This window comes from Platichthys flesus, chromosome 5, assembly GCF_949316205.1.
Source record: "Platichthys flesus chromosome 5, fPlaFle2.1, whole genome shotgun sequence".
Lineage (NCBI taxonomy): Eukaryota > Metazoa > Chordata > Actinopteri > Pleuronectiformes > Pleuronectidae > Platichthys > Platichthys flesus.
Genome location: NC_084949.1, coordinates 409,166 through 436,860, shown reverse-complemented (window position 1 = coordinate 436,860; position 27,695 = coordinate 409,166). Strand labels below are relative to the sequence as shown.

General features: G+C 40.8%; 1 protein-coding gene across 1 annotated transcript; it reads right to left on the bottom strand.

Annotated features, from left to right (window-relative positions):
• Window positions 1-7,021: 7,021 nt before the first annotated feature.
• hpgd (15-hydroxyprostaglandin dehydrogenase) lies at window positions 7,022-27,056 on the bottom strand. The gene is made up of 7 exons (XM_062387492.1): window positions 26,804-27,056; window positions 25,852-25,975; window positions 22,632-22,738; window positions 20,558-20,654; window positions 9,126-9,202; window positions 8,871-9,034; window positions 7,022-7,594 (listed from the first exon to the last, which is right to left on the bottom strand). Exons 1-7 carry the CDS (start codon window positions 26,894-26,896, stop codon window positions 7,471-7,473), a joined length of 786 nt encoding a protein of 261 aa, XP_062243476.1. The 5' UTR covers window positions 26,897-27,056; the 3' UTR covers window positions 7,022-7,470.
• Window positions 27,057-27,695: the final 639 nt, after the last annotated feature.

Below are 27,695 nucleotides of genomic sequence, written 5' to 3'. Positions count from 1 at the left end.
CCTAACGTGACTCCCAAGTTCCCGTCTGCAGAGAGGAAAACATAAGGGAGATTCCTTGTTTTTTCAGATAAAAATATCATTTTGTAACTTAGTTTGGGCATTAAAATACCAGCGAGAAATGTGCTCTTTGCTTCCACAGTCTTCAGCAAGTTCGTGCTTATGAAATATATTTTAATAGTTATCATGAATGTTTTTATTTTTGATATGATGGTTGCTATGACGCAGCCATGCCACCACGTTGAAGCGTGCTGTTTAAATCACCGTCCCTGCGTGGTGTCGTTCAGTGATCATGAATGTTATTCATGTTATATAATATTTATATTTGAGGATAGATTACACCTCTAATGCGAAGGATCCTGCGACTCTGTTCATACCGAGGCGGGCACGAGTGTACGAGCGGACCGAGTGCGCGACCGGACCTGACGTGTGGCTGTTGTAAAAAAAGTTTTTGTAAACATCCGGTCCTTTAGCTCAGCGCTGCGCCACATAGCTGGTGCGCTTGGAAGACCACGATATAATCTTCCTTCTGTCAGGTAAGTAGTTTATTGTTTTAAAAGATCGTTACGATCTAGGTTTACAGTCTGAGTGCTGAGACGTTGAGTCTGTCGATACACACTACTGATCATCAACATACTGCAAGAGAGTGAGGATGAGTGGTTCAAGACTGTTCCTGAGAGCCTGATTGTATAACGATGAAGACTCATAGTGGCCTTGACATAGGCGTGTGAACGTGTGGGCCTTGTTTTAAAAATTAAAAGCAAACCAGTACTGGCTGTCCTTGTGGACAGGAACACTAAAAAAGGCGTTGGATAAATCTACAACCGAAAACCAGACTGCATTAGTTGGAATTTGGGAAAGCAGTGTGTATGGGTTGGGATCAATAGGCGAACGAAAAATTACGGCCTCATTCATAGCCTTCAAATCCTGCACAAACGGCCACTCAGTAGGTTGACCTTTGTCTATGATCTTTTTAACTGGGAGCAGTGGAGTGCGGTCTGGTGAATCAGGGCAGGGGACAATTACACCAGCCTGCAAAAAGGATTCAAAAACAGGACTTATCCCCTCCACTGCTTCCTGTCTGAGTGAATATTGTTGTTTACATGGTATATAATCAAATTTTGAGTGATTTTGACTGGATCACAGTTCCTGATGAGGCCCACATCATATTTGACTTTTGCCCACAGTGTTTCAGGCAGATCTGAAAGTAAAGGAGAAACATCAGAGGGGCTGGACAACTTCGGAATTCGAGACGTGAAACATTGCCATCTGCTGGTCAGTGAGTGAGACGGCAGCTACACTTCTGGAACCAGACAAAAAAATATTGGACACTTTCATGGAATCATCAGAGAAGGCAAAAACAGAGATTCATAAAAATGATCTGCTGTGTCTGTCACATGTGAGGTGCGATGCAATGAATCAGTGTGCAGAAATCAGAAAAAGGAGTGACAAGAGAGTGCAACGTGGAGAGCAGCTCAGTGGAGGCATTTGTAGGAAGTTGCCACTGACATGCAAACAGCTGCGCATGTGTGGTCTGTGACATTGTGAATGTGGGTGAAGAAGAATTGGGTGTAACCGTCACTCCATCAGAGGAGAATACTAAGGTTGAGGCCTAACACAATCATCAAATCTCTTCCTAATAGATTAATTGGGTAACAGGGAGACAACAGAAAACCATGTTCAAACTTTATGGGATGTTGTTGATGTTTGTCAAACTGAGCAGCGCATTTGAGAGGTTTTGTGAAATTTTCTTTTACAGTGGCACCGCTGGCAACTTGAGAGAATATAAAGCGACCACTCATCTCAGGATATGTGGGCAAATCTGAAGTCCTGACCACAGAATAACCTGCACCAGAGTCAACCATGAAATTAAGTTTGTGACCGTTAACACACTGTTTGAGTTGAGGCATTTTCTTAAAAGCATCACTATTGTACCTAACATAAGTACCACAAAGTTGTATGTAATCTGGTGTTTGTGTTTGTGTGCGGTTAGTAATGCAAGCTGATACTTCTTTGCACTGGCTTCTGTGTGTGTGTGAGTGTGTGCTTCTGTGTGTGTGTGTGTGTTTCACTTATCTTTCTCTGTTCCTCGATGGGTAGGCTGGACGTCTCCTCTCTGTCTGTCATCTCCTCCCTCTCTCTATTTCAGTCGGCAGTGAAAGTGTTTCAGATGTGTTTCATAAGCCCCTGGCTCATTGCCAAGTTTATCAGGTATGGGGATGCCGCTGTGTTGATTAAACAGGACAGTCAGACATGTGAGGAAATCTCCTACGGTTTCGCCTGGTTGTTGTTTGCACCCCGTTATTTTGGACTTGTCAATTTTGTTGGGGAAGGCGGTCTTCAGGCCGTTGAGGAGTGTGTTGAGAGCATTGACGTATGCTGAATTACCCGCATCCTCCCAGGAGATCACCCCCACAGTGCTGACGTATTTTTCGCAAAGTCAGTGGGGCCTTGGCAAAATGTTTTAAACTGGAGGGCAAATGCTGTGCCAGAGTTCCGTGGGTCTGGTAGGTGATTTAGTGCTTCGGTCATGTCTGCGTCAGTCCAGGGGCGGTAGACGAGGGCTGGGCCGGTTGGTTCCATGACGTTTATCATAGGAGCAGTTATCACTTCTCCCTGCTGTTGACGAGTTCTATTTGCAATGGGAGAGAAGGAATCGGAGCCCAGAGATGAGGAAGAGGTGACGTCATCATTCAGTCCTCCAGCTGTCCCGTCTGCATAAAGTGGCAGAGCGGCGTATGGAGGCTGGGAGGGGCCTGAGCGTTGATCGGTGGAGTCTGGTATCTGCATATCATATGGAGGGGGGTTTTGTCTTTTGGGAGGAGGCAGGCAGGCGTTGAGGAAAGGCCCTTTAAACCCTTTAAGGGGAGGATAAAGAGATGTATATGATTTCTTTTCAACTTTCTTTTCAATATTCTCAATTTCCTTCTTGTCAACCATAGCCATCTGTTTAAACGTTTTTTTCCTGTCCCTACACTCTGCCTCTTTTTCCCACATTTCAAGACACTTTTTATTGTCTTCAATGTCTTTCCACATTGCGACCTTGACCCTTTTCTTGCTTTTTAACTCTTCCTCTCTCGAGTTTCTCTATTAAAAGTTAAATTTTTTCGACACTGAATGACCCGTTATGAGGAAAACCAAAGTCTCTGGAGTCTGGACCATACTGGAAGAAATGTCACACTTTCCCATTCCGTGTCTTGCAACCATAGAGTCCACAATTAGACCCTCTGGGCTTTGGGGTCCTTGACTTCCCTTGTTACCCATCCTATCTTGTCTATGAAATTTGCTGATCCACAATTTTCATAACCTTATTAATTAGGTGTGTGAAATCGGACTTATCAGCAATTTTCACAACACTAATTTAAGACTAGGACGTCTCCACGAATCCTTGTTTCGTTCTGCGGCTAAACAGGAGAAAGCCTTCAACTAAGATGATTGCCACAAAATGGGTCAGATTAACATTAATAATCCACAATAATCCAGAGAGAATGACTAATACACCTGTTACAAATAAAACCATTTAAATGTATTGTTTCTAATGTTTGATGTTGTATTTGAGAGATTACCTAAACAGTCACAAAAATCTGAATTTCAACATCTCACCAGATATAAGATGACCAAAGAGAGGTCTTTGGATCCCTGGGAAGAAGGTACGGAGCCCGAGTTTTTTCGGTCCTCTCTTCTCTTCAGTGTTGGAGGTAGAGGCAGAAGACTTCCCTCCTGGGTGATCAGCCACTGAAGGCTTCTCGGGTCCAGACGATCTTTCAAGGGATCCTGTTCGTGACTCCAAATTTGTGATGGAAATTCATCTTGAGATTTGAAATAATTAAATTCTCAGACCGGAGTTGCTCTCTGCAGAGTTATACAACAATCACGGGTGCTCAGGATGGAACAACTGGCTGCAAGTGTGAAAAGGCCAGGATTTATACAAAGAGGCGTTTCACAAGACACTATGAAAATAAGAAGAAGACATGCCATAACTAATACAAAGAGGTGCTTCACACAACTTAATATGAAAAAGATATGAAATCCTCCTCTGTGTATATCTGCTGTGTCCGTCCACTGTAGCAAACTCCCTGTTTGCCAAGGCCACAGCAGTGACACACCTGGTCAGTTGAATTTTCCTTTACACAGTTTAACACACAGATCTGAGGATATCATAGACTTGCTCTTAAATGGGAGATTAATGTGTTTTTACTGAGGACAGCAGCAGCAGAATGTAATAATGTAATTCAGAGTTTATGAAGGTTAATGTAAAATTTGTAGAATCTTAAGGAAATATCTAAAGGAAGTATTTATATGATAGGTTCGCCTACCAGCAGAGTTCAGATTAATAATAAAAATCTGTCCAAACTTAGACCAGATCAACATGAAATATGAAATGGATGGACATGGTCCTCAGAGGATGAACGATAATAAGCTTTCCTCTGGTGTCATTGCGAAAGGTTCAAGTTGCACCGACCTCTTTGGTAAATCACAGTCGTAAAAGCATATGTGTTGAGAGTGAATAAGTGTGTGTATGCATGTAACTATATTTGTTCAGGAGGAGGCGCTGTTGCGTATGAGGGGCCGTGAGGGACATTATTCAGAATATCCTCTCACACACACATCTGAAATGCTCTCACACACACTACTGAAAAGCTCTCATACACACTAGTGAAAAGCTCTCACACACACTACTGAAATGCTCTCACACACACATATGAAATGCTCTCACACACACATATGAAAAGCTCTCACACGCACATATGAAATGCTCTCACACACACATGAAAAGCTCTCATACACACATGTGAAAATTTCAGTTGAAACGGAAGGTATTTCAGTTGAAACGGAAGGTATTTCAGTTGAAACGGAAGGTATTTCAGTTGAAACGGAAGGTGATCAAGGATAGTTATGTGAGGAGGGGGGGGCTTGTGAGTGCCGCGTAGCAGTGTTTCCATTTCAGTTGCGGTGAGGAAGAACACTCGGTCCGAAGCGGAGTGACCCGGCTCTGCCCGGTCCTGATGAGGCTACGAGCGCTGGGGCGGATCGCTACGAGCGACGCGACCGGCCAGCACCGCGTGGGGGTGGGACCCTCTGGGAGCCGGTCGACCCCCACGCGGTGCTGGCCGGTAAATAAAAAACACAGTAGGATATTTTCAACTGATATATTTATTTTTGTTAACAATCTAACTCAAATTATCAAATTGAATGAATAACAGGCAAAAACAGACAAAACAAGGCCTGAATAACCAAATAATATGTTAGGGTTAGTGTTCGTGATGTGCTTTGGGGGCTTGTGAGTGCCGCGGAGCATGTCGGGGTGACATTCTCAGAAGAACTCAAATAAATGCCCCGTCAGATATCAGAACACATTTAGGGGGAATTGATGACAGAGAGAATCATTTTTATTCTTAAATATTGATGAATGAAGAAAAAAATGGGCTCCAGCAGAAGGGCACTTTTCTCATCCAGGGCAATAGGGCCAGTGCTTGAGCATCACTAGGGGTGTATCTGTGCATGTGCCTGCCGCGGAGCATGTCGGGCGACATTATCACAAGAACTCAATTAAATGCCCATCAGTTTGGATGATTTGAAATGGTCATTTATTATCACACTAGCATTTAATTATCACTGCAAACAATTATGCTTCACTGAACTGTAAGTAAAGTACAAGAAAGTTAAAATAACAAAACCTGTAATTATTACTTGTGAACGAATATCATTCACAGTTATATTCCACAATACTATGCAAGAGCATTTCAGTTGTGTATATGAGCACATTTCACTATTGTGTATGAGAGCTTTTCACTAGTGTGTGTGAGAGCTTTTCAGTAGTGTGTGTGAGAGCTTTTCAGTAGTGTGTGCGAGAGCATTTCAGTATGGTGTGCGAGAGCATTTCAGTAGTGTGTGTGAGAGCATTTCAGTAGTGTGTGTGAGAGCATTTCAGTAGTGTGTGTGAGAGCTTTTCAGTAGTGTGTGTGAGAGCATTTCAGTAGTGTGTGCGAGAGCATTTCAGTAGTGTGTGTGAGAGCTTTTCAGTAGTGTGTGTGAGAGCATTTCAGTAGTGTGTGCGAGAGCATTTCAGTAGTGTGTGTGAGAGAGTATAGTTTTTCAGTAGTGTGTGCGAGAGCATTTCAGTAGTGTGTGTGAGAGCATTTCAGTAGTGTGTGTGAGAGCGTATAGTTTTTCAGTAGTGTGTGTGAGAGCATTTCAGTAGTGTGTGTGAGAGCGTATAGTTTTTCAGTAGTGTGTGTGAGAGCATTTCAGTAGTGTGTGTGAGAGAGTATAGTTTTTCAGTAGTGTGTGTGAGAGCATTTCAGTTGTGTGTGTGAGCGTATAGTTTTTCAGTACTGTGTGTGAGAGCATTTCATATGTGTTTGTGAGAGCTTTTTAGTAGTGTGTGTGAGAGGATATTCTGAATAATGTCCCTCACGGCCCCTCATAGTTGCGCCTCATATGACATAGAGTCACCTGTGACTGATGACATCACTACCTTTTTAAGAGTGATGTTACCACCCTCTTTATCTGTGTTGCCTGACTCTCAAGGAGAGCAGTATGTTGTGATCACCTCTGCAATAAATAACGCCACGTGGCTAAAGAAACGCACGTCAGTTACAATTATTATTCAGCTGTGCAGGTAGGCAGAAGATATAAGCCTACCTGTTAACAATATGTATATAGTACTGAGCGCATTAAAGTACTGGCAATGTTTGTAGAATATTAGGTTTATTACTTTGTTAGCTTTTATATGTGAAGTGTGCAATGAATTGCAAGTCTGGCATTTAGAGAACATCTGTATTAAAATGATTACATTATTATCTCTCCATTTCAGCCAACAATCAAAACTGTACCTATAAACTTTAGCAAATAAGCCTTCAGCGTGTAAATCTTAATACGCTGGTTTGGTGTCTCAGTGTGCATGAGGTGTGTTAATTCGGACCTCCCACTAGGGGTCAGCGCCTGTGAGGCAGTAATAAGCTGCTCTACTTTGCTGAACAGACTTTGATGTCAGACAATTTGTATATATTTAACAGAGACAGTGGTTGTAAATTATTTTATTAGCAGCTTCAGTTGGTTCATGTGATGTTTGTGGGCCACAAGAAAATATTTTTTGGGGGGCTGCCTAATTGTGTAAATGAGAGCAACGTGTAACCATAGACACACACACACATATGAGTTTTTAAACAAATCTATCAAATCAGCTACAACTCTTACAGTAAAGTGAGGTGAATGACTATGAATGACTAAACCGAACCCAAAGAGGCTCATCTATATGTTTGGTTTGCCAAAGACGGAATTTAATTCCGATAATTATGGAAATATTAAAAATAGTTCTTAGATGATCAAAATTCAAATGCTGGTCAGATGCTGTTCAGATGTTAACCCCAACAGCAGCCAGGTGTCCTGAATCAGTGTGTTATAGTGAGACAGATTAAAGCGCTGCACTGTTCCTTTAGCAGCAGCATGGAGTCCAGTATTTCTCCAGGCTCAAGCAGACATGGGTTCATAGGTGTGGAAGTGAATTCCCTTGGAGCAGGTGATCTTCATCACTGCTCCATTCAGACTGGAGTCCATGATCAATTTCATCATTCCCTCTGCTATCAGTGAGGGCCTGCACAGAAGCACAGAGACGAAGAGGAACATGCGGCTGAGATTATACACACAAACGCACTCACACACACATCACAAAGTGAACACTAATGTATTTCCAAGAGAATGCATCTTGGTTAAAATAAATTATGTGCATCTTTATTAGCATATGGACACATTAACTGACAAACTCAAAGCTGAACACTTGAATGATTGGATCACTGATGACTGACGTGAATGCCAGGGTCTATGGATGTGTGTGTCAGGAAGTCATCTGGCCACAATTTCCTCTGACAGTAAAATACTTCCTGCTGCACAGTTTTAACTTTGAAATGTTTCCCAAAAGCAATAAGCACAGAGCACAGTTTGGTCACATTGTCTGATCGATGCTCAGTATCAACTGTAATGATCCCTCATATTAAAGTTATAGTGACCTTTGACACATTATTATTTGACAATTATACTTTGTTTCATTTGATTTTTTCTAAGCTTTCCTGTTATGTGTAGTGCAAGAATATATATTTGTATTCTTTCATTCTCATTCAGAATTGCTCCAAACTACTTAATAATAAATAATCAGCCAAGTGAACTCTGGAGCACTTGTATGTAAAAATAATGTAATGATAACAGAGAGAGAGAAAGGCCAGAAGTAGCAGAGGAGGTCTGTGTTTGCAAAAAAAGTAGTTCAAAAGCAGGAAGAAAAGAAACACACAAGGAAAAAAACAATAACCAAAAAGGAAAAGTAGTTTATTAGCACACATCAGATTGATCTCTACATGTCTTCTCGCTGACTCACATGCACCTAGCTTTTTTGACCAGTTAGTGTGAGGCATTAATCAAGCTGAATAAGTTGTAGCAATTCATCACTTTGATCCAGATTGAACTATCCAAACACTTTGAGGTAATTTACCATGACATGACCTTCATGTATCTCTAGATAAAATGCATTAATTATGATCATGTTGCATTTGTCCAGTTCTTTGTTTTACCAAATATCTATCAGAACCACATTTTTGGCCCGAATTTCTAATATAATTAAATGACGATGTGAAGACTTTTTTGTATCCAAAAGGTCCGTTTCCTGTTGTGAACTAGGCCTAATCATTTCCCAAATTTTAAGATAATTGTAAATTATAAAGATTTTTATTCAGCACAGTTGCATCACACAAACAAATAAATTAGGCTTCTAGTTATTCCTCACCACCATCAACACAAAATCACACTATTAATTCTGCATTAAAGTTAAGAAATAGATTTAAGGAAGAAAGTAGACAGAGTTGTGTTAGTCAATGACTCACTGTAAAACTCCAAACTTGTGCATGCTGCGTTTGAAATCATCCTGGAACTTGACAAACTTGCCCATGTTGTCCTCATGTTCCACAGAGTGCAGCAGAGGTGTGTCGACGAAAGCTGGACACAGGACGTTGATACGAACACCGTAGTTACCCTGAGTGGATGCGTCCTGCAAGGACATGTTGAATGAGCTAAGGATATGCTACTGTGTGTGTGTGTGTGTGTGTGTGTGTGTGTGTGTGTGTGTGTGTGTGTCTTACTGCCATGGCTCTAGTAAACCCGATGACTCCATGTTTGGTAGCAGTGTAGACAGGCTGATGAGGAGAATGGAGGAAGGCTGAGGACAGAAGAAAACAAACTCGTCAGCAAAATAACTTATTGAAAATAATTCAGATATATAGTGTTTTTTGCCCACCACAATTCCTGATGTTATTCTTTAACAAGGCACCCATCAGAGTTGATCAAATAATCTGAATCTGCTTCTGAAGGCCAGCCTTACATTTCAACCACTGATCCGCTCATATTTCTCACAGCTGCTTTTACACTCACATGCGTAATTAAAATATATCTGAAATTAGTGTGTTTCAAGTCAAGCCGCGGATGGGGTATTTAATGGTGTTTGATGTATGGTGCTTTAGAATAAATATTTTTTTCTGAAAGGTTCCTGTTTCTGAAGTGTTGACTTTGTGGGCCCTGTTCCTTCAGGACAAATTAATGACAATATAAGAGTTTGCCTTTAATTTTATTAAAGCTCAATGCACATACAGCTGAAGCCCTGGGCCAGGCATAGACCCAAAAAGTGACAAAAACAGTCAAGCCCAAGCTGCAAAATATGCTGCAATGATGACATTGTGATAAATACAATGTTTCAAGCTGTTAAAACTGTGTATGTGGTTGCAGCTCAGGGACCAATTCATCAACTATCTAACAACTGATGCATTTAGAATATTTAGAAAGCTGTCCTGGTTAACTTACTCAAGTCCAGAATGTGTTGCCAAAGGTAGCTTATGACAGAACTTACTAACTCACTCTCTCTCTCATACTTACACACACTAACAAAAACACCTTCACACACACACACACAGACCTTTGTATATTGTTCTCCTATTGGGCTCGTGCTTTCAGAGCAAGGCTTGTAAGATTGAAATCTTCTTTTAAACTCAAACAAAGACCCTGTAAGACTCTTGATGGACCAAGATGCATTATACTGTATAAACTCTCCAATCACTTTATTAGATTCTGCAGGTGATTGTGCCACTACTCCATACCAAATAAAAACAGCCATTGACTTTACCTCCCATTTCACTTAAGTTTAGAATTTGTCATGTTTGTGTATAGAAACTATTCATCCTATATATTGACCAACATGTTGCATGGCAATATTTCTACAGTGACCAAGCACAAACAAACCAAACACTGGCTCTACAGAGGGTCTTTCGCATTTATATGTGATGTAAAGGGTTTCACCCTGGTTTTCTTTTACACACTTGAAAAGGGTACGACAAGGGGTATTCAGTTGGTTTCACTCTGCACCATCACTGCTGGATGCCACTGAATTCTCTCCATGGAATCTCTTAAATAAATAGAGACGGGGGTGCAGTAGGTAGCACTGTTTGCATGTCTCTGTGTCTGCACAGATTTTCTCCAGTTATTCAGATTTTCTTCGACATTCCCACAACTATGAAGCTATTCTAAATACTGGCAGTGTTGTTGCTGTTGTTTTCTCTCATCTCTGCACTTTGGCAACAAGTGAAGTTGTTCCTCTACTCCACATCTTGTATTCTTTACTTTTAGCTCTGTTTTGGTCTTCATCTACCCCTGACAGAACTATTTTTGCTCTTAAGCTGTTAAATGTTTCACTATGTTCAGGAGCATGTCACCAATCAATCAATCAATCAATCAAATTGTATTTGTATAGCCCATTTTCACAAATTACAATTTGTCTCACACACTAAACTTTGTAGCATAATGGAAGGTCAATGAATTGATGGAATATTGTCAGTAATGTCGAGTATCTGAGGTGAAATATTGTATATCAAGCAGTCTTGTTGTAATCATAGTCCATGGTCAGCGGCCACCAAGATCGGATGCCACTATAGTCCACAGTAATTGTCCACTTGCGCCGTCAGGATCTACCATCTGCTGCAACCTCAACTGTGGTCCACTCCCATTATCAAATGCCGAAACGATACAGGATCCGTCATTATTATCTCAATCAGCCAGCTAGATACATGATCCACCATTACGATCACGATCTCTGATACGAAAGCCTCAATCATAACCCAAGATGTGGCTGCAGCCGCGGCCCTGGATCTGCGGGCGATAAGGTAAAGGGACTCCTGGGAAGAAGTCAGGTCAGTAACATGCGTTGATTAGATATTACTTTTTTTAATGTGAAAAGGAGGGAGAAGAGGAAGGAGGAGCTCGGAAGAGAAGCTCTGTGTGTCATGTGTCGCCCCCCCCCCCCCCCCCCCCACACACACAAACATTCTGGACTTATAGCAGCATAACTAAGAGCAGGTAAACCTGAATTCTGGGAGGGCAGTGCTTGAGGTGAGGAATGGTACTATGATCTCTTTAAGGAAGGGGTGTCAAACGCCAGGGCGTCCAGCTCGGCCCACAGGATGCAAGCTGTAAAGCGCATGCTCTAAATAAAATTAAAAAAAAAACGTTAATTTGTTAGATCATCATCGTGTCAGGCCAGCATTAAATACCTGAAGCGGAGAATGTGTGTGTGTGTCTCATGACAGCACACACACACAGGCCCCGGGGCTCCGCCCCCATTCACTCGCTCAGAGACACACACATGAGATCAGAGCCTGTTCCCGTGAAGCAGCCGGTCAGGGTCAAACAAGACACAGTGTTCAAAAACCAAGTTGAAAAGAAAGTACGATGATGCCTGTCTTGCTCTTGGGTTCACAGCGAATGAAGGAGGACATGAAGAGAGACCAGTGTGGATTTAGGTCTGGAAACTACGGGGGCCCTTAGAGCTCAACGAACAGCAACTTAAGAAAACACATGCAAGTTGACAAAAGTAAGAAAACATCTTCATCAATTTCACAACACAACACATTATAGAAAAGCGCTGCAAATAGACACACACGCTGCAAATAGAGAAACAAGCTGCCAATAGAGAAACACGCTGCAAATAGAGGAGAAACGCAAACGGAAGTGTTTCCAGAGGACAGCTAAAAGTGATGGCCACTGCTGTCACAGGAGCAAAACGTCTAATACATCATACAAATTCAGTTCCACACAGGGTTCGGCCACCCGCGGCTCTTCAGCCCCTCTGCAGTGGCTGGAACCCCTACCCTTAACGAATCAGTTTTCATATTATTAACGTGACCGTAATGGTGAACGTGAGTGAACATCACGTAAATTTTATAAATCATCATCATATCAGGCCATCATGAAATACCAGGAGCGGGCAAGTGTGTGTGTGGCAGCTGACAGTATGAGACCCAACAAATTAAGAAGACACTTAATTAACATTACAACCGAGTCATATGCATGTGTACCTTTTGGATTAGCTTTATCAGCTCTATTTTTGAAAAAGTACAGACTGACGGAGGAATGTAGTGATAAATGTCATCAAAAGTACTTATATTAAGTTGAATTTAAGTTGAAACAGATTAACAGAAATAAATGTTGCATGTTTTAATCTGTTTCCTACCATCATTGTTGTGGAAATCATTGTTAATAATTATTGTGAGAAATAATTAACATTGACGTGGTCAGACAGTCTCTTCATATATATTATTATTATTAAAAGGTGATCTTTGTAACTTTGTTATTCAGGAAGTTTGCATCAAACAAGTAGTCCTTCGTACTACTCAGTACCTTTGAGTAGCTCTCAGTTTCAAAAAGGTTGGTGACCCCTGCCAAAGACCATCGGTTCCCACCTGGGGTACGGGGTACGCGAAGTGGTTCAGGGGGTACGTGGTGGTGAGCACGGGCCCTGGGGGCTGGAATCCCACCTCAGCCGGCGCGCGCCGGCCCTCACCTTTCACCTTCAATGCGTGCGTCAGACTCCTAGGTCCTTGTTCCAAGACGGGTCGGACCCCCCCGTTATGTTGGTATCATGTTGGTATCCGCCACCGTCACTCCACCCCTCCCTGGGCGGACGGGCGTGGCGGCTGCAGCGAAAAAAAACGGGGTGTACGAACTATTATGCAGAGGTGTAAAAAGTACTTAAATATTTTACTCAAGTAAAAGTACCTTTACTTTGATGAAATTTTACTTAAGTACAAGTAAAAGTACCCATCTAAAAATCTACTCAAGTAAAAGTAAAAAGTAGCTCATTTAAAATGTACTTTAAGTAAAAGTTACTTAGTTACTTCCAACAACTTGATGGGGGCCGCTCCTATACAGTGCAAAAAAGGACAAGGGGTCATAAATCCAATTAATTAAAGGATAATCTTTACAAATATTAGTGCAATCACATTAAACATGTCAAACATTAAACATTTTACATGTCAACACAACATTTAATAACTGCCCCTCTGCACCATTGTAAATTAGGGTCTTATTCCTCAATGTGTTTTCCGAGGCTTAAATAAATAATCAATCAACATTTGGGAGGACATGTCAAGACATGAACCACATGACAGTTAAAATAAAAAGTTAAAATGCCGCTGTCCCACTGTATATTTAAACTTTTGGTTAAACTTTGGTCCACCTTTAGAGCACTAGTCTACAAACTTCTTGTTGAGTTTGAGGAGCAGCTGAATTTCAAGGTGAGTAGAGCTCATCCAGGCTCGCTGTGCAGTGAACAGCAGCACAGCTGAAGAGTTGCTCGCAGGCGGCCGAGGCAGGTAGGCCAGTGTTGAGTTTCAGGCAGTGCTGTGCATGAATAAGTTCAAAAGAACGCTTTCATTGAACACGTTAATTTTTATGAGAATGTTGAACCGAATGCAACTTAATGACATGAAGCCAGGAGTCAAGCTTGCATAGAGCCCCAAATGTGTTAGGGCCGGCCCTATGTAGCGCAGTGATTCTCAAACTGTGTGGTGCGCCCATATCGTGGACTTCAGGAAGAAAGGCGGCACCCCCCCCCCCATCCATATCAACAGGACGGAGGTCGAGCGTGTCACCAGCTTCAAGTTCCTGGGTGTCCACATCTCTGAGGACCTCTCTTGGACCCTCAACACCTCAACCCTGGTCAAGAAAGCTCACCAGCGTCTCTTCTTCCTGAGGAGACTGAGGACGGCTCATCTGTCTCCTCAGAACTGGTGAATTTCTACCACTGCACCATTGAGAGCATCCTCACTAACTGCATCTCAGTGTGGTATGGCAGCTGCTCTATTGCGGACCGGAAGTCACTGCAGAGGGTGGTTAAAACTGCCCAACGCATCACCAGTTCCTCACTCCCCACCATTGCAGCTGTCCAGGGCAAGAGATGTCTGCGGAGAGCGCGCAGCATCGTCAAGGACAGCTCTCACCCCAGCCAGTGGTGGTGGCTGACCCTGTGTCGCGTTTGGCATCGGGTACGGGCATTGGACCAGGACCGCGGCGGCGGCTCGTGGTGGGTGGCGGTGGACGGTGACTGAGGACTGGAGTGGCGTTCTGGTCTGGATGGTGGATCGTGGTCCTGCTGGTTGCTGACCATGGACTGTGATTGCAGCGGGACTGCTTGGCATGTCATGTTGGGGTTGTCCTTCGGGATGCTTACTCTCATAAAATGCTGCCAGAGACTTTTATCTTTAATCTTGATGACTTTAATCTTGATGATGTTTTTTCTGCACGTGGCATTTATTGCACTTCTGTCCATCCTGGGAGAGGGATCGCTCACATGTGGCTCTCTCTGAGGTTTCTACATATTTTTACCCTGTTAAAAGGGTTTTTAGTAGTTTTTCCTTACTCTTGCTGAGGGTTAAGGACAGAGGATGTCACACCCTGTTAAAGCCCTATGAGATGAATTGTTATTTGTGAATATGGGCTATACAATTGATTGATTGATTGACTTGCACTACACTGTCACTTTTTTTTACTACTGTATTATTCTGCCTATGGTATATTCATATCTATATATTTGTATATATTTATCTTGCTTAAAGTTATTATATCATACAATACCTGTTAATACTGTACTACTTCAGATATATTACTTACTGCTTATAGTTCTTATATCATACAAAAGCTGTTAATACTGTACTATTTCCTTTATTACTGCTCATAGTTCCTATATCATACAATATCTGTCAATACTGTATTATTCCATATATATCTGCTACTGTACATATCTTATTTATTTACATTTCATATAAGCACAATACTCTGCACTTTAACTCCTTTTTTTGCACTTCTGGTTAGACGCTAAACTGCATTTCGTTGTATAAGTACTTGTACTGTGCAATGACAATAAAGTTGAATCTAATCTAATCTAATCTAATAACAGGTGGTGCGCGCGACCGGAGGGGAAAATATGAGGCGGAACTAATATTTTAGCCGAACTAATGTTTTGTCGTCCGCATCTCTTTAACGGGGGCGCATCAAAAAAATTGCTCTTTCGCCGGAGCCAGGGGTTGGAACTCGCAGCTCTGCAGCCGCGGGTTGCTCTTCAGCCCCTCTGCAGTGGCTCCCAGTGCAGTGTTGTGCATCTCGCGCATATTTTGAACGCGAACAGTGAACTTTGCGATCAGTTTTCATATGTTGAACGTGCACGTGAGGGAACGTCATCCACTCTAGGCAGCATCTACCACTGCAGTGAGAATTGCCTTGCGCCTTGAACTATTCCAATGTAGCGAAGTACAATACTTCAGTGAAAATCTACTTAAGTAAAAGTAAAATTACCCGTTTAAAAAACTACTCAAAAATTACAAAGTACACAAAAAAACTACTCAATTACAGTAACGTGAGTAAATGTAATTAGTTACTTTACACCTCTGCTATTATGCTATAATTTTACAGGTCTGGCCCACTTGAGATCAAAGTGGGCAGTATGTGGCCCCATAACTAAAATGAGTTTGACACCCCTGCTTTATGGTATGATGGTGTCATATAATTAAGGGCCTTGAAGGTTAAAATTATTTTCTAGATTTAATCTGAACCCAGTATTGTGAAGCTAATACAGGAGAAATGTGGTCTCTTTTCCTGGTTCTTTTCAAGACACGTGCTGCAGCATTTTGGACAAGCTGCAGAATCTTTAACTACGTTCTGCTGGAGCCTGATAATAATGAATTACAATAATCAAGTCTGGATGTAACAAAGGCGTGGACTAGTTTTTCTGCATCATTTTGAGAATTTTTTTGATATTACGCAAGTGGAAGAAGGCGGTCCTTGAAATAAGCTTCAAGGGAGATAATGTATCTCTAAGGTATTTAGGACCAAGTATTAGAACCTCTGTTTTATCTGAGTTTAATAAAAGAAAATCGGGGGTCATCCAGGTTTTTATGTCCTTGAGACATTCTTGGAGTTTAGTTAATTGATTACACTTTTCAGGTTTATTGACAAGTATAACTGGGTATCATCCGCATAGCGGTGGAAAATTTGAAAAGAGTGTGTTCTGATAATGTTTCCTAGTGGAAGCATATATAATGTGAATACATTTTGGCCAAGGACAATGCCCTGTGGACACCATGGTTAACTTTGGTATGCACAGATGACTCATAATTAATCTACGAAAATTGGAATGAATCAGAAAAATATGAATTAAACCAATGTAGGGTGGTTCCTTTAATGCTAATTAACTGTTATAGTCTCTTTTATAAAATGTGATGTCTATAGTGTTGAATCTGCACTAATATCTAACAGAACGAGAACAGACACAAACCCTTGATCTGAAGCTATGAGAGGGTCATTAGTGACTACAAAGGATGTCTCCATGCTGTGATTGGCTCTAAACCCTGACTGAAAGTCTATATATACGTTTCTTTCCTGGAGAAATTTACAGAGCTGATTGGCTACAACTTTTTCAAGGATTTTAGACAGGAAGGGGAGATTGGATATCGGTCTGTAGTTGGCTAAAACGTCCTGGTCCTGGGTGGATTTTTTGAGAAGAGGTTTGTTACAGCTAGTTTAAAGGGCTGTGGTAAATATCCTGATGATAATGTGTTCAGCAACGTACTATCAATTAGGGTCAGAAATTCTTTGAGTAATTTTCTAGGAACGGGATCTAAGCTACAAGTTGTTGGTTTAGAACACAAGATTATTTTGGTCAGCTGATCAAGGGCGATCAGAGAGAAGCTTCTTAAATAAATAACAGGATTCTCTGCCGTTTCTGAGATTTCTGTTCTTGAAAGGGTATTAGTGCCAATTGAGGGCAGGTTGATGCCATGTGCTACTAAGAAAGTCAGCAAAATAAGATTATTTACAACATTGATTAAAAGAAACATGATGGAAAAGTGTGTTAATGTTTAAAGTATTTATGCATAAGAACATTTGTGACAGAGATGAAGGGAGCAGCAATGACGAATTAATTGAGGAGTCATTGTCAGTAATGGTATAATATGAGTATGCTTGACATCCTTAGTTATACATTTTGTTATTTGGATAGATTTTATCTCCTTGGTTAGTATGACTGACTGCACACATAACTCGATGTAGTCTGTTATTACAGTTGATATTTCAACCAAGGAGCCATGATGAAACTCCTCCCACACTATACATCCTTAAAGTTTTTCTATACTGTCAGATGACCAAACTCTAATTACTCTCGTCTTTGGTTTTCTACTTTTCAGTTAAGACTTATAGTTGACCATGCTTTATTTTCTGTTATTTTGTTATCTTGTCTAGCATATTGTAGTTCAGTGGTTCCCAACCCCCCGGGCCGTGGACCAGTACCGGGCCGGGGGTAATTTGGTACCGGGCCGCACAGAATGAATAAACAACTTACGTTATTTCAGTTTTATTTCTCATCTGATTCTGAAAGGCATTTTATTTTGAAAAATGACCGGATCCACTCCGTTATGACTCATGCATGTCAAGTCGCTTGTCTCGGTCACGTGACTTTTTCGCTAAACACAAACACACACGGTAGTTGTCGGACCCATTTGTCAACAAACCAGGTTAATCCAGTCTGTCCAAGAAGAAGATCAGCTGCAGAGATCGCAAATGACGCCGGCCTAAACAGTATGTTGGAGAAAAAAACTCTGCCGGTGTTCTGGATTAAAGTCACGACCGAATACCCTGAACAACAGCACTAAAGACTCTGTTGCCATTTCCGACATCATATCTGTGCGAAGCCGTATCATTATATTGTGTCGTATTTATCCGCCCTGACCCTCTAGTGACATCGGTGAAATTTTTTTTAATTAACGAATTAACTTTTGATTTTAAATCACAAACTTACGCAGCATGTGCGTAATGGAGCTTTGCTATCCATCCACCTCCATCTTGCTGATAACTTACCATGCTATAATTAATTTGAGGCTGCGTATTTACAATTCGTTAATTTCGTTAAATTAAAAACGTATCTTCCGATGTCACCAGAGCCATTCTAGAGGGCCTCCGTAGTTAGGGTCCGTAGCCACACCTTAAAGGCCGGTCTGTGAAAATATTGTCTGACATCCAACCGGTCCGTGGCGCAAAAATGGTTGGGGACCGCTGTTCTAATTGATCAGCTGTGGGCAAAACCTGAAAAGTCAGAATAGACCCTTTACTGGAATTGTTCTCATCGGAGGTCTGCATTTGGGTCCTCACCTGTTTCTGCTTTACAGTGTAGTTGACATTCATACAGTACTTATTGATCAAGCATTTTGTCTATCAGTCAGGATCATGTTGGGGTTCAGTCTAAATCGCAAACCCTTCTGTTAGTGGACAACCCGCTCCACTGCCCTAACTCCCATAACAATGGAGGTGCTGCCACCTGCAACAAACTTCAATACATAACCATTACTTTCATCCTCCTATTTAAGTTAGATTATTTGCTTTTGAAAATTTTAATGTCAAATGTGCAGCTGAGCAATTTAGGCAATAATTAGCCCATTATTTACCTATCAGTTACACACCAAAGGTAACAAGGTCTAGGCTAGAGATGCAATACAATATTTTCATTTTATTTAAAAATGTGGTAAGACTATCAATAAGTCACGACACAAATGAACGTGCACTACAGGTGACCTTTGTGTGGTTCATCAAGAGTTAAAAAGAAAAGGACCTGCTTTCTCTTAGATGCACTTTTTTCATACTAAAGAGAAGAATTTTGCTGCTGTATGTTTAAATGGAATTCCAAGATAAGAGTTGTTTAGTTACAGTTCATGCTGTGTGTGGATGTTCTTGATTTCTGCAGGCAGACATATCACCTTGTAGATCTAGAACAGTTCAGCCTCTGGTTAGCAGACATATGGTATTCGTTTTTCAATTATATCAGTCGTGATAAAATCTGTGTGTGTGTGTGTGTGTGTGCGTGTGTGTGTGTGTGTGTGTGTGTGTGTGTGTGTGTGTGTGCGTGTGTGCTTTTCAATCCTATAACAAACAGACTAGTCCAAACATGGGCAAACGTATTACAAGCCTATTGTTTGGGGGAAAGAATGTGTATGTGTGTGTGTGTGTGTGTGTGTGTGTGAAAATAGCATAATAAGATTTTGAAGAAGCATGAGCTTTTCCATTCACATTCATATATGTGCACCATGATTCAGTATTTTCACTTACAGTTGACATCCACCAACCTGGAGTGGCTGATTTTACAATTTAACAATCTTCCAACAGCTTCAGTGAACAGCTACATTTTTTGTAGTTTCCTCTTTGTCATTCTTTACTCTGTAATTTGATACCAGTGGAATGACTACACTGCAGCAGGATCCTGAGGCAGAGGAAAGTGAAAATACATTTTCCGTCCTACCTTCCAACAAGGTTAGTTCTCAAGGTTAATGTACTGTAATTTTTGTATCCTACATATTGCCTTCCTCTGAAATCTGCAGTAGTACACTATTCAACTGGGCCATTCATAATGATATCTTGTTATAACAATGAGGACCATCCTCTTACTGGAATGTGCAAATGGGTGTGTGTGTATGCATGGGTGTGGGAGAGAGAATATGTGTGTGACATTATATCCACAGCTGCACACCATAACTGTACATTGCTCACATAACTCCTCTCCAACTTATATGCACTGATGCCAATTTCAAAGCAACACAGAATATTGTAGTGCTTAGTGACCACAGTTTGGGCAGTTAAATGTGAGTTATAGTTGCTTTTGTTACCAAACACAACATAAATAAACTGGCATAGAGAGAAAGTAGTGAGAGCCAACATTACAGGTCTTTATTTTCAGTCCAGCAAAATCAAATTCTGCCATACTTTCCTTCCACAGCCTGTTTAACTGACATAATGATTCCATTAAGTTCTGGCAGCAAGTCAGTATTTGTCAATGTGCTGTGAAAACACTTTTCCTTATCTTTTTTTAAATGTGCCTGCATAGAAAAAAATAAATAAATATATATATAAAAAACTTCTCTGGTTCACCTGATCCCACCTTCATTACCAACCAAACTGAGACAGGACATGCCTTTACAGTTGGCATCTCTGTAAATGTTTATACAACTCAGATCTATCTGTATTTACATGACTTAAATAAGTAAATCAGAAGACAACCGTTGTCTTTTAGTTCAAACAATGTTTACCTCATCAGCTTGACTAATGTTACATTTGTCAAAGAAGGTTGATAACACATAACAAATAAAAAAGAATGTCTTTAATGGTTCAGTAAACATGGAGTACACACGTGTTGGGGTGTGTGTGTGTCTGTTACCTGCCATAGAGGATACATTTATAATGGTGCCTCCTTCGTTGTCATACTCTTTACTCATGTGTTCCAGTGCCAAGTAGGTTCCCTTTATTACAGATGTCTACGAAGATAAAGAGACAACATAGTCACAGAAGGCAAGTGCAGCATGTTAAGCAGGAAGTGAAACTAAAAGTGATCAATGTGTGAACTGAAAGGCTAAGGTATTTATACTTGTGTTTGTAACTCAGGACATCTGTTGCTAACTGTGATACTAATACAGTCTGCAAAGCAAGGTGCTTTTATAACCCATCTCACAAATGTAAGATCACATGAAGTCTTGCAGAGCTGCTTCCGAGGTACACACAGGTGGCAGACAGTTGCTTAGTTACTAAAGTACTAAAGTACAGGCAATTTTTGTATCCCAACGACATTTTTACTTAAAATCCTTATGCAGTGACGGCATTTTGATTTTTTGCTAGCTTGTTAACATCCACAAACAGGGCACCTGTTGAATGAATCCCTCTGATCGCCAGATTGGTGAATTGTTTCTACTGCGATAGCATAACATTGCGCTGCAGCGTGTTAATTAATCGGCTGTTTTTCTTTTTGCATGGTGTTTACCGGTATCTAGGCTGCTATAAATGTTACGACAGTGTTAAGAATATGTTATAATGCATACAGTTTTTGTTAACAGCAACTAACTATTAAATACACAACTTTGTCACCATCCCTGCAGGCTTAATAGTGGAGATACGACATACTATCCCCAGCATGCCTACAAATCACACTAGCTAGCCGGACTAAGAAGGAACTCTAGCAACAGGAGCCGGGGCTTAGTAGCTAGCAATTATGCTAAGTTTGAATTGGTTGGTTATTGGTCATGTTAGTATGATAGTATGATACACAGACTGTGTTTTTCGATGAACTTGCAGAAGGCCTGCGTTAGCTTAATATTCTTGGAACAATCATCCGTCAGGGGGAATTTTTTCTTCGTAAATTTTGCACTTCTTGGGGCTAGTTGCTAGCCAAGTCGGACGTTTGGGACAAATTTGGTATTATCAAGACTCTAAGAACAACATTTTCAGTGGCTTTGCTGCTTGTAAACAATGCCAAAAAGTATTTGATTTTGATAACCGAAAGCTAGGTACTTCGACACTGAGGAAACACCTTGACAGCTGCAGGAGCACAGGTGCCATGCCCATTCACAGATACATTTGCAAAAAATCAACACTCAAACCACCAAAACGAGAGGACATCAGGGGCTTAAGTTTGTGTGCCGGGACATCAGCACATTTGAAACTGATGATGGATTTCTGGCCCATTATGAAGGTTAATTAGTTTGTTAGGATAAATTACTATGTTGCTGAGCAACCAAGACCTCAACAATGAAGAATATTTAACTTACTGTGACATTATTTCAGTCTTTTTGGCCTCTGAAATGTCCATATATTTTGTCAACTGAAAAACCATGTATATACCATCAGGCAAATTACATTTTCAGCTGACACAACCTTTTTAATCTTAATCCACATGAAGAATGTTACCCCGACCAAACACTGTCTTTACTTCATTCCTGTAAAAGTGTGGGCGAAATGTAAAATAATTAGCTGCCATGAGGAGGTCAAACACTGTAAAACCTCCTCTGGGAGAGAGAACTACAGGAGATAACAGATCTTAAATTATTTTTTAAACAGAGACCATGTTGTATCTGTTGTGAAGCCTCCAGCCAATTTGGACAAAAGAAGTAGTTTATTGGTGAAGGGAAACTGCAGCACCTGATTCAGAAAAATGCAGCTGTCCTGCTTCAGCAAGGTTATAATACCATGTGATATAGTGGCATTCTGCAGTGTCTACGACAGTTTCACAAAATGTCAAACCAGCGTACAATAATCCCAGAAGTGGATTCAGTAAAATGTAAGGGTTTATATATACATATGAACACAAATGTTCTCAAAACCTCCACTCTTACATGTCTGTGTGTTAAATTTACCACTCTGTTTCAATTTGTTTACAATGTCAATTTTTTGGTCACTGTACACATTTTTGAATCCGATGTAGATAGATTTTACAGGTTTATAAAGTCTTACTGCCATCTTACCAAGTTGACTTGTATGGTCTTCTCCCAGTTCTTTTCATTGTTAATGCCAGCATTATTGATAACGATGTCCAGACGACCAAACTGGTCCACAGTTCTCTGGAAGGCATCTAGCACAAATAAAAGTAATTTGTGAGTAACTTTAGAAACTGACATCTTTTGAGCTGAAAACCAGGATTTACAGCTTTAGCCCATTTCCTGAAAACTCCAGACCAGAACTGATAACTTCTCCACTGTTATGCAATTAATTGATCAAGATTGATGTTGTAAAGAAGGGTAGAGGGAGAGGCACTATTGTAATTATTCTGACATAATCATGCTTTCACATCCTTCACATTATAATCTAGCAACTTTTAGCTACATTTCAGAGAGCCAATAGCTACTTCTGGTGAGACTTATTTGGCAACATTGGAGGCAGTGTGCAAGTCGATGTATCTGATGTATGTACATGAAATCCCAAATGTGGGCACTCACTGCCAAGCCTCTTTGAACTATGCTGCTTGCAGTCTGCCCTTTCTGTGTATGAAACATCCTACAGATTTTTTTTACCCTTCCGAGCGCCTCCTCAGTGCAGTCTATGTGGACCAAAAATCCACCCTGCCAAACTCACCCCAGCAGTGTAATCTTATGCCGACTCTTTGTTTCAGTAACAAAATGTTATATTGAAACCCGAAATAATCAGATTTCAAGTGGGAGGTTCACCCACGAAAAATAACCAATCCAATTACACTTAAGTAAGAGATGGGTGGAGATTCCCCACAACTCGCGCTTGCATAGAAGAAGATGTTTTCACTAATCCCTTTAGCCTGTCCAGACAGGCTCAGGTTTATTTTGGTTGCTGTCTGTCTTTATTTCTTCACTGAAGATACACATGGGCTGTATGGTACTCTGTGCTCTAGGCTGTGCACCTACAGTTACAAACACTACATTTAATTGAAAATAAATATAAATGAGGAACTGCAATGTTTATATAATGTAATGAAATGAGGAATATTCCGGGAGAAAACATTATAAAATTGGACAGGATTTTGTTTTGAATGCATTCTGCAATCGGTGATCAAAATTACTTTTATATTTGTATTTTGTTGTAATGATGATATATATACATGCATTTGGTTTTGATTATGATATTGTGAATTGTATGTATAACATGTTTGTTGTTCAGAATCCTTGACAGATGTGAGAAAGAAGAAATCTGGGTCTCAGACAATCATTGGAGGATTTACCTTAAGTCTTGATTTTGACAGCTGTTGTTTTTTTATATTTACGTGGGTCTCAAGGTGCTACTTAAAAGATTGCGTTGCTTTAAATGTTGCAGCCGCAAAGAATTGTGGTATAGCATTTTCTCCTTTACTTTCATAAAGGATCAAGTGTTTACATGCTAAAGGAGAGAACACAGAAAGAATAGAAGCTCCTTTCCTTGTCATTTTGAGAATTTGAACACCTCCTATTATTGCGGCCCCTAAAATACTTCTGGGTCATTTCACTCAGTTATGGACCCTCATAAGCAAAATGGACTATTTGAACAGACCCTCAGCCAATCTGTTACAGTGTACAGTGTCTGCTTTTATTCCCCGCCACTGACATGGGCTGCTTAAGATTAGATGTAAGATTAGCTGTAAGGCCTTTGCACACCAGTTGTTTGTGTTATCATTTTTTGGGGATTTAAATACTCCAGCTTCAAACTAACTAAAGATATCTGTTTTAAATATGGGGCTTCTTTGCAACACCATACATATATTAGGCACCATCTACTGTCATGGCTGTATTTCCTCCAAAGTCCTCACTACATATGTTATTAGTCAGGACAGACGTGGATGTAACCCTCAGCCTTACACAATTCTAGTTTAATTTAGACGTAGTCCCACCTAAACCATTATCGCTTTGTCCAAATGTTTTTTATTTTCTTAGAATGTAAGAGGACTTGAAATTCTTACACAAGAATGTGTCAGTTTTTCCATTGCTGTCTTAATAATGAGGCAAGATCCCTTCACTATACACATATTTTGTTTCCTTGTGTATGCGGCTAAACTGACTTAAAACGTGTCGGCAAAAGACACAATAACAGATACACATTGTGCTCTTAAAGAATGAGCCTTCACCTCATTATTCATCTCTCCATGTGGGCAGACAGACATAGTTGGATAAACAGCTGCGGGGAGAAACCTGAGGTGGTAAAACCTGCATGTGTCATCCCCTACCGCATTCCACACCTGGACAACCCCCAATTAGAAAAAACACACTCACCTGCCTGAGAGACACACAAACACACACATACACACACAGACATGCAGGCTAGTATGAATATACACACTGTGTCCATATCAACAGCATCGCTATCACTAAGTTAGGAGCAACACCAAACAGCATTCCGCAGCCATTCGCCTGCAGGGATTGACTTTTTCAATGTCAGACAATGAAACCTTGTTCCTCTCTCTCGCTCTGTTCCCTGCTTCTTCTCTTCTTCTCTCACCCAGACACACAAACACACACAACAGCAGTGGCAGAAGTGAAGAGCATGTAGCATTTTCTATATCTATGTACACGTTGTGTTGTATAACCATCTTAAGGTAAGAACCTCCTGCTTTGACAAAAGTCACAGATCATCCTTTGAGGTCTGCTTGACTGAGTATGCTGCTTTTTCACACCCTCTAACTTCGGCTGTCAACTCAAAGAGGCTCTCCAGGCTAAAGCTTATAATGCTTGCTAAAAATAGACCTGTGTTTTAGCTTTTTTAATTCTCTTCATTCATCAAGAGGAAGCTTAAAAGGATTGGGATTAGTACAGCCTTCTTGTGCAGTCATATTTTCAGGCTGCCTAAGGAGTCATAACAACTGCTTAGGCAGCTGCCAACAAATCAACAAACTGAATGTGTTGTGTCACTCAACAAGGGGTAGGTGATGTAAAGGCACCATTGGAGCGGCTGTGGCTGAGGGGTTGAGTGGTCGTCCTCCAACCTGAAGGTCGGCAGTTTGATCCCCAGTCTGACCCATCTGCATGCTGAAGTGTCCTTAGGCAAGATTTTGAGACCCTGAATGGCCCCCTTAGAATAACAAAGTGCTGCGAATAGATGCACTGTATGAATGTGTGTGTGAATGGGTGAATGTAAAACTGTACTGTAAAGAGCTTTGAGTGGTCTTCAAGACTTGAAAAGCACTATATAAATACAAAACCACCAACCATTGTCATTTATCTCTTTTTAAAGTCCCATAGGCACTCTTACCTTTCAGTGAATCTCCATCAGACACATCACACTGAATAAAGGTGCAGTTGCCCTCTCCAAACTCTGCATCCAGATGTGTCTTGCACTGTTCACCACAGATCTTGTTCAGATCGACTACAGTTACCTGGAGGATAAAACTCTGCTTGTTATGCACATTTTTTAATTCACCTGCAGCTGTACACTGAATAAGTATAGGTTCTAACGATTGTCTTCATCTCTGCAGAACTTAGTGCTACAGCACAGAGGAGAGAGCCCTGCTTACGCATATCACCTACAGTGGTTTGACAAGTGTTGAACAGCACATAAGGAACAAAATACAAGAATAATGACATGGTCATGTTTGTGCCTAGCCATAATTAGCCTGCTATCAAAGAGTGTGAACGAAGCTCTAAAAAGCTAAGTTGTCTCCCTTAAAAACCTGTTTGCTTTGCCTATGATATATAGATATACTTTTTTTTTCTTATATAATAGTTCGTATAATTTCCAAATAACTCCTTGGTCTCATTCTAAAACATTAGTAAAACTCAATGGATTCAGTTCTGAAAGCAGCATACTTGCTGGCCTTAAAAAACATAAAAGCAGGTCAGCAACCGAGCTGACATGGCTGGATTACTATTACCACAAATGTGGTGATGCAGTAAAAATAACACACAGGAAATATGATTAAATGTAATAAAGTAATGTAATAAAGACAATCACATAAAAATAGCCTGAAGCAGTGCTGCTGTTAAGTCAGTCAGTTGAGCCGCAGACAGCTCCAGTAAACTGGAAATATTTTTAGTAAAGTTAAAACAGGCAACAGTAATGTTGTTCAAGAGCTGAACAGAGCTCGTAATGACAAACCTGGTTTAAACAAACAGGCAGTAAAGTGAAAGCACCATTCGTTAAACTTTATAAAGTCAGAGGATTAAAATGGAGTGTTGTAAGGTTATTTAGACGCTGTGGTACTGACCTTGGCTAAGCTGTGTAGCAGTGATTGGACCACGGCTCTGCCGATGCCCTGAGCCCCCCCTGTCACAAGAGCCACCTTGCCTTGAAGAGACATGATCCCAGCACAGCAGCAGCAAATCCCCTAACAGTTTTTCTTTCTCCTTCTCCGTCACACTTCACCTCTCCTGCTGCTTTCTCTCTCTGTGCTTCACTCACTCACTTACTCAGACAGAAAGAGAGAGAGAGAGAGACAGAGAGAGACACAGAGATAGAGAGAGAGAGAGAGAGAGAGACAGAGAGAGAGAGAGAGAATCAAAGGTTAAGTAAACTGTGGGATAATAATTAAAGATTGTTCTACCTGCCCTCCTGCCTTCACCTCATCTCTGAAATCTATCTGTGTTGACCTGAGAGGAAAGGAACTTGGATGCTTGCTTCATAAGAAGTTGTCAATCTCTCATTCTTCTCTTTAACACATCTATGTAAGCTTTTAATGTGTTTTCTGTGTGACTACTGTTACACAACATGTTCAGTGATACATTTGACTAGGAGTCAGGTCTCTGCACGTTGTTTTCACACTGTGCTGAAATAAATGGAAACAACAGCAGCTAACTGGTGACTTAACATGGTCATATCTCTTCTTGAGATTCCTTAAAAGAATACAGAATAAACATGGGAAAAGCTAAAACAAAAAGAAAAAACTACTTTTTGTACTCTTCACTTCCCTCCTCCCTTCCTTCCCCCCTCCTCCTTATCTTACTTCCTTCCTTCAAGGATGACCTGGCTATGCTCAGCACTATCACCCATCATTACTTGAAGTGGAGTGGGGGCCTCTTCATCGCAGAAGAGGGACGTCCTGTTCCAGGTAAGCCTCAGATTTTGAACCAAACCAAAGTTCAGGAGGCGAATGCAACAAC